Source organism: Muscardinus avellanarius (assembly GCF_963383645.1).
Source record: "Muscardinus avellanarius genome assembly, chromosome: 11".
Classification (NCBI taxonomy): domain Eukaryota; kingdom Metazoa; phylum Chordata; class Mammalia; order Rodentia; family Gliridae; genus Muscardinus; species Muscardinus avellanarius.
In genome coordinates, this window is record NC_137797.1 from 110187377 (window position 1) to 110204717 (window position 17341).

At 41.7% G+C, this 17341-nt stretch overlaps 1 protein-coding gene across 3 annotated transcripts in view; it reads right to left on the reverse strand.

Moving 5' to 3' along the window:
* Window positions 1-17341, reverse strand: part of ABCC9 (ATP binding cassette subfamily C member 9) — a gene marked incomplete at both ends in the record, with an annotated part of 102055 nt that overhangs the window by 76125 nt on the left and 8589 nt on the right. For 2 of the 3 annotated variants that reach the window (XM_080706386.1, XM_080706387.1), the window contains 8 exons: window positions 1708-1870; window positions 4299-4433; window positions 6132-6287; window positions 6784-6936; window positions 9686-9880; window positions 12512-12754; window positions 13719-13885; window positions 16563-16684. In XM_080706386.1, the coding sequence (XP_080562512.1) occupies window positions 1708-1870; window positions 4299-4433; window positions 6132-6287; window positions 6784-6936; window positions 9686-9880; window positions 12512-12754; window positions 13719-13885; window positions 16563-16684 (1334 nt within the window). The remainder of the gene's footprint in view (window positions 1-1707; window positions 1871-4298; window positions 4434-6131; window positions 6288-6783; window positions 6937-9685; window positions 9881-12511; window positions 12755-13718; window positions 13886-16562; window positions 16685-17341) is intronic. The other variant, XM_080706388.1, reaches the window with a different exon arrangement.

The window sequence follows — 17341 nt, forward strand, 5'->3', positions numbered from 1 at the left end:
AACAGGGTCTCACTGAGTTGCAAAAGGCCTCACTAAGTAGCTGAGGCTGCTCATGAACCATGATCCTCCTGTCTCAGCCTCCCTAATGCTGGGATTACAAGCATGAGTCACCACGCTGGTTTGTTTTGGGCAATACTGACAAAAAAAAAATAGCCTTGGATTGATGGGGATAGGAAAAAAATTAGGCCTCTAATTTTTGGGCTTTGTTTTGTGTTTATTGGTGCATTGTTATCACACATAAACATATCAAAGTCAATCATTAAGCCAAACAGGAGAAGGAAGGGGGAAGAATTGGGGTGGGAATTGGGGGAGGGCTAAATGAGTGATGTGTGCATGTATGCCTCTACCATCCTGTACTCCATTAAGATGTCTGACTACAATGTACCAATAAAAAAAAAAAGAAATTCTTTAAGTCCTGGGGACCTAATCACTGACTTGAGTTTGAAAATAACACAGTAAAGAGCCACTGCTTCTGCTTCCACCATCTCTTTCTATTTCTACCCTTTCTCTAAGTCTGTTTCTTTTTCTTATTTTTCTTTTTAAAAAATTTTTGTAGTGGGAATTGAACTTAGGGGCATTCTACCTCCAAGCTACACCCAAGGCTCTTTTTTTATTTTTAATTTTGAAATAAGGTCTCACTCAATTGCTGAGGCGAGGGTCAAGCCTGCGACCCTCCTGTCTCAGCCTCCCAAGTCGTGGGATTACAGGCATGTAATCTGGGTCTTGATCCCAGCTGTATCCCCTCCGACTTTGGAATTGTGCATGTGAGCTTCCGTTGGGTTCTTCCCGTTTATTGGGTAAGGTCGATGCAGCCACTATATATGAGAATGGATGTAAAATGCTCACACCTCGGTCGTCGTGAATAGTAGAACAGAGTAGTACCAGGCACAGGCTGAGCTACATGGGTTTGAAGCTGAGCACGTATCTTTGTAATGAGATGCTCAGACTGCCTGCTACTGTGCCGGGGCAGATCTCTATAGAAAAGGTCTTCAGTGACGTGACAGGAGCTCTCATTCCTCCTCAAGAGGAAATTACTTAAGGACTCAGAATATAAATAAACTACAGATGATAAGAATGATCCAGGTATAGCGATGTACTCCTGTATGTCTAGTACTTGGGAGGCTGAGACAGGAGAGTTACAGGTTTGACTCCAATCCCAGAAACATAGCAAGACACAATTTCCAATTAAAAAATAAAAAGGGATGAGTGTGTAGCCCAGAGGTCAAAAACTCCTGCGTTAAATCCCCAGCACCACGCACAAAAAAAATCTTAAAATGTATTGGGAAAGGGAATTTGAGGTAAATGAGGCTTGTCTTCACTTTGCTCAGAAATGATATATTTTTTCTCCTCAGTTTTGGAAAGTGGTATTTCAAGGACAATCCGCAAGAAAATATATCCTCAGCTCCCAGAGACAGGCTCACTGATGAGAAGTTTCAGTTCTAGATAGTCGGGCCACCCACACTCATACGGCAGAGGAAGAAACCAAGGGTTTCAGTGTATAAAACAACATGACTTCATAGCAGAAAGACACATGACTGGTACAGAATAGAAGTCAATTCCCCTTGGCTCTACACCTGATCTTTAAATGTAAACAGCCTCGCGTGGCGGGTGGCTTTGGAACAGCACAGTCTAGAAAGCAAACCCCTGCCCCCAGGCAGCTGCACGGACCGCTGTGCTCAGCATCGCCCGTTCACAGCGGCCACTTACTGGACAGCGACGTGTAAAGTGCGAAGGTCTTGAGGCTGGAGAGCTCCTTCATTCTGGTCTCTTCCACGCTTTTGCAGAAGATGTGCTCCCAGGCATACAACTTGAGCAGTTTGATGCCTTTCAGTATTTCGTTTGTTTTCTTTAGTCTTTCAGTGGAATAATCCTGTGAAACACAGGAACAAGGTAAGATGCCGCTTCAACCAAGGGAAACAGCGAGGGAGGGAAGGGCAGCGGGCAGGGACTGGACAGTCCTGTGTCCGAGTGGCTCTCCCACCGATCCAGCTGCGGCATCGAGAAGCAAACCCGCTGCACTTCGCAATCTCCAAGTCCAACAGGAACCACTGAATGAGGGACCTTGAGATTCCTCTCCACCTAAAAACTCTCTGTCTCTGCTGCTTTGGTTTATACAAGACAGCTTCTCAGAATCGCAGGCTCCCCTTGAATGGTGCTTTTGCAAGTAACAGAGACACAGTGGTAAAGAAATGATAAGGAGACTTGGCTTTTGACATCCAATCTACCTTCAAAATCGCCATTCATACTTACCAGAAAACAAAATAAAACAACGACAAAACACACACACACACACAATAAAGCCAGGCGTGGTGGCACACGCTTGTAATCCCAGCACTTGGGAGGCGGAGACAGGAGGATTGCACGGGTTCGAAGCCAGCCTCAGCTACTTAGTGAGGCTCTCAGCAACTTAGTGAGAACTTGTTTCCAAATAAAATATAAAATAGGTCTGGGAGTATAGCCTGGAGGAAGAAAGCCCCTAAGTTCCATCACCAATACCACAAAAAAAAAAATAAATTTAAAAAAAATTTAAGCTTGGCATGGTGGTACACGCTTGTAATCCCAATACTTGAGAAGCTGAGATAGAAGGCTTTCAGATTCATGGTCAGCCTCGGCTACTTAGTGAGGCTCTCTACAATTTAGTGAGACTCTGTTTCCAAAATAATAATAATAATGATAATAATAATAATAAATAATAAGGCTGTGGGTGTAGATCAGAGAAAGAATGCCCCTGGGTTTCAGTACTGCAAAAAAAAATTAATAAAATTTAGTTTGTCTCTTCTTTCGAGCCATGTGTGTGCAATGCTTATTACCTCTTTGTGTGTGTGCATTAATATATATATATATATATATTTTTTTTGGTGGTACTGGGGTTCCTGGAAGCCCTTCTGCCTCCGGGCTACACTCCCAGACCTATTTTATATTTTTGAAACAGGGTCTCTTACGCCAGCACGGCTGGCTTCGAACCTGCGCGATCCTCCTGTCTCCGCCTCCCAAGCGCGGGGATTACAAGCATGCGCCACCACGCCCAGCGTGTGTGCATTAATATTACCTCTTTACCACACACGTTCTTGAATCCAAGCCTATTATCTTAAATTTCAAGAGACTCCTCCATGCTTCTTGGTAAGCTTTTCATTAAGGTCTAAATTAGGTTCACTGGCTACAAACGATGGGTTAATTCTAGAGAGGTCTGTAGCAGATACCCACAACCCTGTTTCATCAGCTGTTTGAATTCCTCCCCTGCTGAATAGATACTGGAATTACCAGCAAGGTGCAATACAGCCTGTGAACTATCAAAAGAGATAACAGAGTAAACAAAGGAAAGAGGAAAGAGCAGGAAGATATTAGCCTCCTTCTATTATTTTTTTTTGTCTCTACAGAGCCTTAAATGCCTACCAACTGATTGCTAAATGCGTGAACGAATCTAGTATAAAGAAGTAAGTCAGATAGATGTTTTGGGTGTCCTAACTCCGCTGGTGCCCCAGTTCTGACCGAGAGGGTAGGGACCACATCCGGCGGAGCACAGGTGATTCAAGCCCCTTGCGTGATAGCCGCTTCCTTGCCAAGTGCCAACACCAACCTGGGAAACGGCCCCACCGGCAGCATCTCTACGTTCACGCCTGATTTACTGATACCCCTGCTCACACTTAAGCAAGTCGTACGTCTAAACATGCTGCTAACAATTTTATTATTTGCAAATATGTCTTCAGAGGGAGCCAGTTCTTGCTCAAATAAAAATGACTTCACAGCAAGTGGAAGCCAGAGAGGGTCAAGAGTTGGGCTCTTCTTCACTTGCCAAGTTGACCATGGACATGTCTAGCCACGATAGCTGCCGCCAAGACATTTCTGTGTAAGTTCATAGACAGCCACATAGTGCGAGTCCATGCTTCGCAGGGAAAATGGAATTTCAGAGGTGCCAAACTGACCCTTCACTTGTCCATGGATTACTTCTCCCATCTTAAGGACAGGGACGACAGGCAGCCAGTGGTATCAAGTACTCTAAAGTGCAATATCTGAATGAGTGATCAAAGAAGAAGACCCAAACCCTCATCGCCATCTCTGACCTTAAGAACATCAAGGACGATGGTTCTGGAACTTGGGGTCTGAGATGGTCATGTCTTAAACTTCCATTTCGCTTTCAAGAATTGCTTTCGCACCACAGAAAATGTACATTTGCTATCTTAGAGTCGCATGGAACATGTTGGTTATCCTGAGTGGCGCGCACCAGCTTCCTCTGATTATAAAACAAGGCGGTCTTACTGGATTTCCCTAACAAAGTTTCCGAAAGACGCGATACTTACGAGAGTGCTTTTCTGAGCCTCCGCCAGCTTCGTGGCGATGAAATACTGAATTGGCGCAAGAAGAACAATGACGGCGGCCCCCACCAGTGCGCTGGATCCAAGCAGATTGTAGAGCAGGATCACTCCCATTATGATCTGGGGTAACACACAGAGAAGGGGCTGATGGGGCCATGGGGGCCACTGTGTGGAAGCAAATACTTCTTCATGAAACGCTGCATTTCTTAATCATTCTATGGAGGGTGTCAAACCAACTTATTGCATGAAATTGCAAAGTGGCTGCAGGATGCTTCCGACCTTATAAAAACAATCTCGGTTTTTTAAAAGAGCATGAAGAAATAATTTGAGAATGTTGCCACCCACCACAAATGTGGTGCTCTGGGGACTGTATTAGCTTTTCAGAGCGACGGGGATGGAAATGGCGGTCAGCATCATCTGGGCGGATGGGATGGTCATTTGTGGACTAAAGCTCCTCATGCGACAGGCAGCTGGGGGGCTGGAGCTCCATCTCATTCTACTTCTTCCGTTAGATGTTTGTCCAAATTCAAGGCTAAACCATGCCTGCTCTCTCTGGATTATCATGGTCTTTTTCTTTTTAAAACTCAAGATTTCACCCTGCTCTTTTCTCTCACTGAATGTTGTTTTTTTTTTCTTTTCCCCAGGAGCTCAATTTATCATGGCTCGAAATATCAACTCACAAATCATAACCATGCAGTTCAAAGGCATAATCAATATTTATTGCCAGTGATAACAGCTTTCCATGGAGATGACCCATATTTACTGCCCAACCAATTAGGTGTTTGGGAAATTCCAATGAAAACAAAATGTTTTTTAAGGTCATCCACGAAGCAGTTATTCCATACAACTGGAATTTTTCTGCATTTTAAATGAGACCATGTAGGCAGCTACCTAGTTGATGGACGTATCAATACATTCTGCTACAATGAGACAAAGCATATTTTTACCTTAGTTTTGTGCCATGCACTATATATGACATGCATTTTTATTTGACTTGGCTTTCTATTAAAAAATAAAGGTACAAAAAATTGATGTCAAAAACTGACTTCTCTACTTTTTGATGCACTTTAATAAATGTAGTGATTAAGACATCTTATGGACTGCATCACTGAGAGCTATATCATAAGCTCCATCTATAGGATGTAAATCTTGAGATAATTAAAAATATCCAACATGACAGCAACAAAAAAGCTGAATATTTTTTGCCATTTTTATTCAGTGGGACGAAAAGCACAGATCTTACTACAATGTTATTTTACGTAGGAAATGGCCAAGTGGTCTTCCAGCTTGTCAGTGCTCCTAAACCCAATAGACTTTGATGTTTTACAACATACTAGCTGTCAAAATCACAGGGTGGATTAAAGCAATTACTAAACTTTATAAATGTTATAAAAAGAGTCGGTCAAAAGGAGAGGGGCCAAACCTTGCTTTGTGACTTGCACGAATTTGAGCAGTAAATAACGATGGCCAGGTGCTAAGAAATCCTGGGCACTGTTGCTGGATACATTATATATAATGACTTTTTTAAACTTAACAATGCCTTTGGCTTTGTGCTTTTTTCTTGCTTCTGTTAAGAAAAGTAAGGCTTTGAGGGGTTAAAAACTAGTAGAAAGAGATGGGCCAGATGTTTAAACTTGAACAGAATGATTCCAAATCTCACTTCTTTTTTAACCCATGTCATAACTTTTCTGAGCCTCAGCCTCCCTGTCTACAAAAAGGGATCACCTTCCAAAATTATGCCCGTGGCCTAGTTTAATAGCTACTGTTGCTTCTGTTTTGATTCCTCTCCCAGCGAGAATCGGGCTTCTATCAATCTACCTGAACGGGCATGGCCCATAGGTTGGGGCACAGAAACAAGAACCACATGAGCTGATTGGTTTCGATGGCGACCAAGTTGTTGATCTGTCCCAGGGTCATCTCACCCATCGACAAGTTAGACGTAGACAGCCTAAGGATTTTATTGTATATCATGGCCTACAAGAAGAAACACAAAAAAAGTCCATAAAGCTCTAAGCTTAAAGTCAATACTATAATTATTTCTTTTCATCGAAAAGTAATAATATGCATCTTAAAATTTTTTGATAGAAAGAGGGAGACCTTCTATAGCTAGCTTCTCAAATCAATTTCTATTCCCTTGTTAACGTACTTAATATTTTGTTCTCGATTAAATAGAATCTTTTTCTAGCCATATAAGCAAAACATACTTTCAAGTTCAAACATAACCTCAAGAACAGAAACAGAAGGAAGTGTCAGATTACTAAATACTTTTCTTAATATGTTATTTTAAAAGTTATTTTAATTTAATGGGTTTATTAATGAGCTCTATGGTGATTTTTTTCATTAAGTAGATTTTAGAAATGTTGCTATAATATCAAAGTGAAAACAAACTAAAACTGCAGCTACCACTCTCCCTGTTGCTGGACGGTACACACACTTCCAAGAAACAGGATCATGAGGAGCCTGTACGCACCAAGAGAGCTCCACGGAGGTTGATGCCGGTCTCTATGGTTACATAGTACGAAGCCTGCAGAAACGTCCTTTGCAGAATAAGGGCGAGGAAGAGAAGAACGGCTAGAACATACGCGTTTTCAAGGAATTCCTTCGATGAGAGGGTTTCTGAAATCTTATCCCCCCCCAAAAAAGAAACAATTTAAAACTAGTCTTTTCATCTACCAAGTATACAGATCACATTTATTAAAGGACACGATTTTCATATTTACAAACTCAATATCCTTGCTCTAAAATAAGCCACAGAAAGGAGATGTTAGCTTTCCCTTATAGAAAGCCACGGATAGAAATACAATCCAGTGCAATGCACAAGATTCCAGGTTAGTTATTAAGACTGCTATAAACGCTTAATTATGGAAAAGGGGCCTTTTAATTAAAAAAAAAAAGAGTGTATTTCCTGCAAAGATGTATTCTATGTTAGTTAAATGGGCAATAGTGAAAAAAAAAAGATGAAAGTTAGACTCTAATTTAAAAGCAAACACTACAAAGCTAACACCTGGCCAGCCAAACCAATGGGCCGACAGGACAATTTCTGTAGCTTCATTATCTTAAAATAATTCTACACAGTTAACTTTTTTCTAATTTTCAGTTGTAGATTATAAACAATTTGACTGCTGACCTCATCCACATGACACTTTCAGAGACAGAGCGTGACTTAGGAATATGACTTAGTAGGAATGTGAGTAAATTCATGGTAAAGATAAACAAAACCGATTGTGCTTTGCAAACAGTAGCATACGGTAATTTGGTTGTGAGAAGACAAAGAAAGAAGACTGGTGGGGTAGTACACATCGCATCTGTAATCCCAGCATCTGGGAGGCTGAGACAGGAGGATCCCAGGCTCAAGGCCAGCCTCAGCACTTAATGAGACTCTCATCAACTTAGTGAGGCTCTGTTTCATTCCCTAGTACCAAAAAGAAGGATGCACACCCATAATCCCAGAATTTGGGAGGCTGAGATAGGAGGATTGAAGATTCAAGGCTAGCCTCAGCAACTTAGTGAGGCCCTCAGTATCTCAGTGTGACCCTATTTCAAAATAAAAATAAAGGGCTGGGGATGTATATAGCTCAGAGGTAGAATGTCCCTGGGTTCAGTCCTTGGTACCAAAATTTTGAGGGAAAAAAAAAGAAGAAAAAATTCTACTTCTATCTAAATTCTACTTTATCATGAGTCCTAGGAATGTATACCATGTCCATCTCAGAACAGGACTAGCACGTGGCTAATAGCCGCCAGAGTCAAAGGCAGTCGAAGCTCTCTGTGGAGTATAATGTCACTGGGTTGGTAGAGACTAAGTGTGGTCAGTGGTAAAACACAGGGCTCACTTTAACAATAACCAAATGCAGCTGTATGCAAGCACTGGGGCCGGCCATCGTGAGCACTGGGGCGGGCCATTGTGAGCACTGGGGCGGGCCATCGTGGACACAAACCTCACAGCTCACAGTTCCTCTGCCTAAAGGTCTTCCTACCATCCACAAACAAACACGCTTCCTTCTGCACAGGACACACAGGAGGGGTCGTGAAAGAAGCCGGGCGTGGTGGCGCACGCTTGTAATCCCAGCACTTGGGAGGCTGAGTCAGGAGGATCGCACAGGTTCAAAGCCAGCCTCAGCTACTTAGTGAGGCTCTCTGCAACTTAGTGAGACCCTGTTTCCAAATGAAATATAAAATAGGTCTGGGAGGACAGCCCAGAGGTAGAAAAGTCCCTGGGTTCCACCCCTAGCACCACAAAAACTAAAATAAAAAGAAGCTGGAGAGTACCGTGCAGCAGCTGTAACACCCACGCCCAGGACGACCAGGGAGGCCCTGGGAGGCAGAGCTCCGTGCTGGACTCCGCAACACGCACAACTTTAACAGCGGCCGAGAAAAGGACCCGAGTCAGGCTGAGCGAATAGAAGAGGAGGATCGGTCCCCTGACCAGAGAGTCTACTCATCAGACTAGGGAAATAAGTTCTCAAAGCACATATTCTCACCTAAGAAAAACAACCTAGAAAATTCACAACGTAGACTCTCTTTTTGTTTGAGGTACCAGGGATGGAACCCAGGGGCATTCTATCTCTGAGCTACACACCCAGCCCTATTTTTTTATTCTTTTTATTTTGAAACAGGGTCTTACTAAGTTGCAGAGGGCCTCACTAAGTCACTAAGGCTGTTCGCGAGCCGTGATCCTCCTGTCTCAGCCTCCCAAATGCTGGGATTACAAGTGTGCGCCACCACGTCCGGCTTCTGTAGACTTCCTTAAGGACAGAAAATAAAGGGTTCTGCATTTGTAACATTGCCTACATAGTGTTTTATGCTGCACAGCTCCTACACAGTAAGCTAAGACTTAACAAAATGCTAGGCGTCTAGCTCTGATCATCATGAAACAGTGTGATGACTTTTATTATATAGGAAAAGACACGTGTAGACTCTTATAAGCCACATCGCCAATGTTATTGGTCACGGGCCTCTACTGAAGTGGTTCAGGGGCAGGATGTGGGTCAGCGGCAAAGCGCCTTCGCAAAGTGGCACAGTCACCCTTCATGTGCTCCTGCAGGAACATTCATTAAAAGGATTGCTATAAAGATGAACGTTTAAAAAAAAAACTGTGAAATTTATGCACATATTTTCTGGTACACAATTGATGCTTATTAAGTATTTATAGGCTCTAAATCAGAGAAATAATTTTTGGGGCCAGATACATTCAATGAACATGTAAATACATGGTTGTCACCACTAGGAAAATTATTGACTTTATTTTTAAAAAATACTCAATTCTCTGTCAACAGGCCTATGTGAATCATTCCTAACGCTGCTCTAGTAAAAAGTAGTGATCAAAATGAAATCTGCCAGTAGTAGGATTTTTTTCCAAAGCACCCCCAACTTACTCCCGTCGTGTTATTTGTCCCATTCTGAGTTTCATTGACACGCTGGACGATCCCAGAGATACAGAGAGGCCCGGCAAAGCCCAGCAGGTCAGCCAGGTACCGGAAGGTGCTGCTCAGCAGAATTGGTCGTCCAAACGCTCTGTACATTGCAAGCCAGATGGACGGAGTCCGATTCGGATGATCAGCTACTTTCTTCTGAAACAGAAATCAGAGAGGCCCAAATGAAACTGCCTACAGCAGTGGTTAAAGTCAGCTGTGATGAAACTCCTGACAGCTCGTGTGAGCCTGTATCCTTGCATTTTATTCCAACAGTAGCTGCCGGCTGAGCGTGAAGGTTCATGCCTATAATCCCAGTCCTTAGGAAGCTGAGACAGGAGGATCTCAGGTTTGAGGACAACCTCAGAATCTTAGAAAGACCCTGTTTCAAAATCAGAAGGGCTGGGGTGTATCTACGAGGTAGAATGCTCCTGGGTCAATCCCCAGTACCACAAAAAATATATAGATAGATATAGATATAAATATAAAATAATGATGCAGAGCCTTAGAAACTGACCCGTGTGCTTTTCATTTTATTTCATTAAAATACATTCAGTAGCTATATATGTATACATATATATACACGCATATATATATATATACACGTCACATGTAGATGTACATGTACATACATGTGTACATATGTAAGTATATGTAGATATTTTTAATTGACACAAAAATGGTTAAGGCCAAATTTATTTTTAATTCCTTTTGATTTGGAAGATACGTATCTGCTATGAAGTCTATCAAACAACACTGTATGAAAAGGGGACGGCAAAGTACAAAGATGGAACTTATGGACAGACTGGTTGAGTTTTCTGGAGTTAAATGCTTATGAGAGATTTGCCTATCATGTGCCCACAAGGTAGAACAGATCATCCCAACCGATTTCGTCTCCTCCAGGGTTCTCCCCATCGTCAGGAATGGCGGCCAGCACTTTACAAAATTACCCTGAGCTTACGTATGCTACGCATTCCTCTAAACAAGGCCAAATGAAAAGGCGACATTTCTGCTTCGGCCAGCTCATGGCTCTGCCCATCTTCAGTTACTGGCCGTAAACACACGAGACCCGAACAATCATAATAACACGCCTTGGGGAAGCTATAGATACGTTTTTTTCACTGTGGCAAAAAAAAGCCAGCTCCATGGAATGGAGATCAACTGTGTTTCACATCCAACTCCCTGTGGCAAGGAATCCTTTGGTTGTTTTCTCATGTCTTAAGCTATGCTATGCTGTAAGTAACACTCAGACATCTTCATCTAGTCTCCGTCTGTACTGTAAATCTTTGACAGAGAAGCTCGCAAGTTCTTACGCAACACTCTTCCCAGAGGTGAAGTCAGACAGTGACTCAGGTTGACTTGTGGCAACGATTCCCTGCAATAGTAATTTCAGAACACAAGTTTCTGCCACAGAGATCGTCTTCATCATTTATCACAAATGCTTTGCTGATCTTGATCTAGAGCAGCTGAAAGGTCTTTGGCCGATTCACTGCGCCCTACTCTCCTCCAGTATTGTAATATCAACATTATCAATTTAATATTAAATACTTAATTTAATAGTATTAATTTAATAGTAGTAAAATTAATATTTTAAGTGACCCTGATATTTTTAAATAATTGCAATATGAAACACATTTACCATCATGGATAGCATACATCACTATTCAGAATGATAACAAAACAAATTGAAAATGTCCAAATGTTTGTTTTTTTCTTATTTTAAAGGAATCATTCATAGGTAAAGAAAGTACTAGAAGAAATAAATTGTAGATGATATATGGAGTCTGATTTGAATAACAGAAATAAGTAAATTATATCCCTGTAAATTGGGCCCCATGGTCTGAACTACAAAATCCACATTTTTGTGTGTGTGTGTGTGGTACTGGGGTTCCTGGAAACCTTCTACCTCCGGGCTACAATCCCAGACCTATTTTGTACACTTTATTTGGAAACAGGGTCTCCTAAGCCAGCGCGCGCAGCTGTCTTCGAACCTGCGCGATCCTCCTGTCTCTGCCTCCCAAGCGCGGGGATAACAAGTATGTGCCACCACGCCCGGCTCAAAATCCACATTTTAATTGATAACTAAAGAATTCTAATTTCTTAAGTGTTTATTGGTAAATATGATCTATTTCACGTATGTAAAATAATTGTTCACCAGATTCTTGTGAAAAGCCAATAAAAATGCCATGTATTATTAATACCACATGGTAATACAGATTAATCATAAAGCATCATTGGACTTAACTTTTACTTTCTACCTGGTCACATGTCCCAGAGGAAAAAACAGTACTCTCTAAGCCTTCCTCATATATTAATTGGGCAGCTAACACACACACACACACACACATACACACACACACACACACACACACACACACACACACTTCATTTGCTATTCCGGTCTTTCTTCAAAGACCAACTGATATGACTCAGAACTCCTGGGTAAAACTGGGCATGGTGGTGCATGCTTGTAATCCCAGTACTTGGGAGGCTGAAACAGAAGGATTGCAGTTCACAGCCAGCCTCAGCTACTTAGTGAGACCCTCTGCAACTTACTGAGTCCCTGTTTAAAATAGAGAATAAAAAATAGGGCCAGAGGTGTAGCTTGGAGGTAGAATGCCCCGGTTTCAATTCTCAGTACCAAAAAATAAATAAATAACAAACTCATAGGTAAGACAGATGGAGGAAGTCTACTCTTCTTTAAGTATAAACATTATTTAAGCTCTGTACTTTTCTATTCAGTAGGCCACTGTCTACCATTTTGGATGTGGGCAATGGAGGCTGAATTACCTTCTGTTCCTCATAAGCATCTTTTAGGCAAACATAATTGGTTACGGCCCTCATTGCGATGGGCAGTTTTCCAATGGCCTTCAGGTCGATAGGCTTCTTGTGAGCAGATATGATAAGGGTGTTCATCCACCAGTATGTTGCTTTGGACAGTAAATTCACGAATGGCTGGAGAAATCTCACACCCAGATCCTGGAGGTCCTCCGGTGGCTTTACTTTCTGGGGCTTCATGAAGAATACATACCTCTGTGGCAAGAAGAATTCCACAGTGTAACAATCAGCCCGATTCTTTTTCTACACATTAAAAGTAAAATTTCAACCTTTTCTACCTTTGTGCGTCAGGTGTCCAAAATTTATATTTTAATTCCTTCCTTCCATCCCTTTATGAAATATTACTTAAAAACGTTTTCTTCTGTTTCACAAGGTTAACTCCTTACATGCCAGAATTTCACACTAAAACCACTTGAGGCCAAGTCTCAAAAATCAACTCATGTTTCAAAAGAGCCTGTCTTTTATTATCCCGTGATAGGGTTGGCTTAACCGAGACTCATGTGCGGTTTAGATTTGCAAGCGTGCTATCCACGTGGTCACGGAGCCACTCTGTCCATCTGCGGCTTGGCTGATGTTCACTGAATGCTCTCAACGTCGGTCACAGCATAAATCTGTCTACTCGTAGAGCAAGTTCAAAGCTTAGTGTCAGAAAATGAACACTGAAGAACAGTCAGTAGTACTGACAGCCTTATGTGGTAGAAAGCACAATAGATTCATAAATATAGAACCTGTATCGGTCTTGACCACATTACTTTGGATATATATATCTGAAGTTATCTCTATAGAAGGTTTCTCATCAGTTAAATGAGCAAAGTAAATGATAACATCATCTCTTCAATTAAAAGTTTCTGGAATATGATGTTTTGTTTAACCCACGTGTGCTTTGAACCAACCGCGGATGATAAAAACAATTTAGTCCATAACAGAAAACAAGCCCAAAGTTTGGCCCATGTCAGGCCTCAGTCATTGTCTGTGATAAAGGAATAGCTCTTAAGGTCATCTTGAAGTTTCTTAAGATTAATGGCCCCAAAACTACTGTCTGGTTAGTTCAGCTTAGTGTTAACACACAGTTCGTCACCTTGACTGCTAACAAGTGTGGACTATCGTCTTCAGCGTTGAGGTCTTGGTTAGCGGTAGCTAAACACAGATTCCTACTTACCCTGACTCGAATGACGTTGATCTCCACCGCCATGAGGAGCCCATTCAAGACGACCATCATGCCCGTGATGCAGAAGCGTAGGTCTGACACTCCCCACCCGGACTGCCAGTACTTGACCAATTTAATTGTTTTTGTAATAAAAGCCATTACCCAATACAGGAATAAGGCTGCAAAATAGAAGAAGAAAAAGGGGAAAGGATTCAATCTTTCACCGACATTTTTAAAACTTCACTAACATTTCAAAATAAACATAATAAATAATAGTGTTTTGATAGCCAGATGCTTTTCAACAATAATGGCAATATTAAATACTCTATTTGCACATAATTTCATTTGATAAGAAAACAGTGTACACACAATGGAGATTAACTCAGCCATGAAGAACAAAATTATGTCCTTTGTAGGAAAATGGACAGAACTAAAGAACATTGTGCCCTGTGGAATCAGCCAGTCTCAGACAGTCAAGGGTCATATGTTTTGTCTCATATGTGGAAACTAGAGAGAAAACAGAAACCAAAAGGGACTTTAGGTAAAAGAGGGAGAGATCAATAGAATAATGAAAGAGGACTGAGGAAGAAAGGTGGGGAAGGGAAAGAGAAGGATGGTTCCGTACATGAAGGTATCAATACCAATCCCACTAACATGTACAGAGAGAGAAGAGGGGGAGCGGGGTGGGCTTTGGAATGAAACACATCAAGTTGTGTGTGCATGCATGTGTGTATCCCTTTCAGTCTCATTATGATGTATAATAAAAGTATAAAAACGAAAAGTAAACCAACAGACGTGTTTTAGTGTGCTTCTTGAGTTTTATACGTCTAATATAATACAGAGTTAAAGATAGGGATCAAATTTTAGTCCCAACTTCTCATATCAAGTCATGAAAGTCAGGAGGGCCTGGAACAATATACTAAACCCTAAAAGAAAAATAATTCCAGCCAAGACTACTGTATCCAGCAAAGATATCTTTCAAAACTGACAGAGAAATACAAATCTTCCAAGACAAAGAGAAGCTAAAAGAATTCAAGTCTATCAAACCAGCACTAGAGAAAATACTCAAGGAAATAAAACACAAAAAAGAATCAAATATAAGCACCAGAACCAGAGAAGAAATGAATTCCATCAAACGAACAGCTAAGCAATTGAGAAGAATTAACCCTATCTCAAACAGAAAATACAATTCAAAAGATAGTAATTAAAAATTGTCTCTTAATAATAACATTTAATATCAATGGCCCCAGTTGCTCCAATTAAAAGACACAAACTGGCAAAATGAATTAAAGAACATAATCCATCTTTATAACGTTTTCAATAAACACACTTTACAGGCAAAGATATTCACAGACCAAACATGAAGAACTTGAAAAATATAATCCATGCAAATGAAACTAAAATAAACAATGAAATAAACTTTCAGCCTAAATTTATCAGAAGAGACAAAACAACAATCCAACAAGAAGATATAATGACAATCAAAATTTATGCTCTAAATATGGGTGCCACCACCTTTATAAAATAAACTCTGTCGCATCCAATCTCACATAGACCCCAATACAATAACATCGGAAGACTTCAACATTCCTCTCACTGCTAGATCAATCATCCATAATAGACATATACAGAATATTCCATCCAACTACAGCTGAATGTATATTCTTTTCAGCTGCTCATGGAATCTTCTCCAAAGGAGGCCATATCCTGGACCGCAAAGCAAGCACTAAAAATATCAAAAAAATGTGACATAATTCCCTACATCTTTTCAGACCATAATGGAATGATTGTAGAAATCAGCAATAAAAAGACCCATAGAAATTACATAACACATGAAAATTAAATACCATACTTCTCAAAGCCTTTTAATTTATCATTTAATCCTCCCTACACTTTTTATCGGATTGCATTTGCCCAACCATATAATGCCACACAACACAGAATTGAATTATCAGTATTTTCCAGGCACCCATTCCAAATTTTAGTGTCCTCTAGACACATTAAAAATATTATTTATGCATGTTAATTATTTACATTCCTAATTTTATATCAGGAGTCAATACTGTTTCCATCAAAGGATACCTGTGACCCTCGGACAGCTGTAAGCATTCAGCCACACAAATGCAAGATTCTGTCTCTGACGTTAGGAGGCCCACAGGGCCTCACATCAAAACCTTCATCTTTACTCTCTGACTCAGAGTACAGACTACAACTCATTGGAATAGAGTTTTATTATATCAGCCTAAGGCAAACATAAAATTGGGCACATTGGAGACAGCCTTCACTTCCAGAGGACGGGCAGTCAACAGAAGAGACGAGGCGTCGACGCATCGTGGATGTGAGGGTCGGTGCTTGAGGCCTTGGCCTCTTGGGACAACACACTTCTTGGTATGCCACGAAGCTTACCTGGCTGCAGGGAGACCTGACACGTCCACAGCAGTTCTAGGGCGAGGCGGCCCTAGACAGCACCAGGGACAGGAGGGCCTTTGCAAGTGGGCACAGGCCGGTGCCTGCGGCCTGGTTCCTGCGTGCTGCAGCGGCTCTTCCCAAGAGCTCTGATTCTTAGAGAACAGCTTCCCGCACCCCAAGGTGACCTGCTCCTCCACCTGCTATCAGCTACACACCAACCCGCCACCAGGGCGTTAGTGGGGAGCACACGTCCTGGGGCAGCAGGATCTCCCCAGCCTGGAGCCTCAGCTGGTCTTCAACCCCAATTTACCAGGCGACCACAGAACTAATCCCTGTGGCTTCCCCATCTTTCCTACTCTGAATACCTTTGTAGTATTTATTCTGTAGGAAAAAAATAAATATCACTTTTAGGGAAAATAAAAGAAAACAACCTTTGATCGTACTTACCTAGAAGCAGTTTAGGGAAATTGGATGTTTCGATATTGTGGTAGTAGACGATGGATGTCGTCGTGGCAACAAACCCCATCACCGCAGGCATGAAGAGGTGGAGATGCCTGGACTCCCGCCGCCTGTGGAGAGCGTGGGGGTCAGCACCGGGAGTGTGTGGTTCTGGAGAACATCTCATGCTGTTCACAAGCTTTTCACTAAAACCCATTCTTTACTATAAGCCATTTAAAATGTGGACACAGGAGCCAGGAATGGTGGCCTACACTCATCATCCCAGTACTCAGGAGGCTGAGACAGAGGATCATGGTTCATGGACAGCCTCAGCTACTTAGTGAGGTCCTTTGCAACTCAGTGAGACCCTGTTTCAAAAAATAAAGAATAAAACACAGGGATGGGGATGTAGCTCAGAGGTAGAATGCCCCTGGGCTCCATCCCCAGTACTGCAAATTATTATTATTAATAATAATCATCATCATCTAAACATTAAAAAATAGGGCTGGAAATATAGCTCAGGGGTAGAATGCCCCAGGATTCTATCCCCAGTACTGAAAAAATAATAATAATTGTAGACACAGTAGCAGATGTTCAGAGAATATGCTGGGAAGACGGTGGGTGCCCTGATTCTACCGACAGCGTGTGTCCTACAGGAGGCATGAATGGATGGAAGCAGAGCAGACCATGAGAGGTGAGATCAGCTGGGCTCAGAAAGCCAAAGGGGGTGTTTGCTCTCACAAGTGGAAGCTAGAGAGAAATTAGGAAACTAAAGAGACTTCAGATGA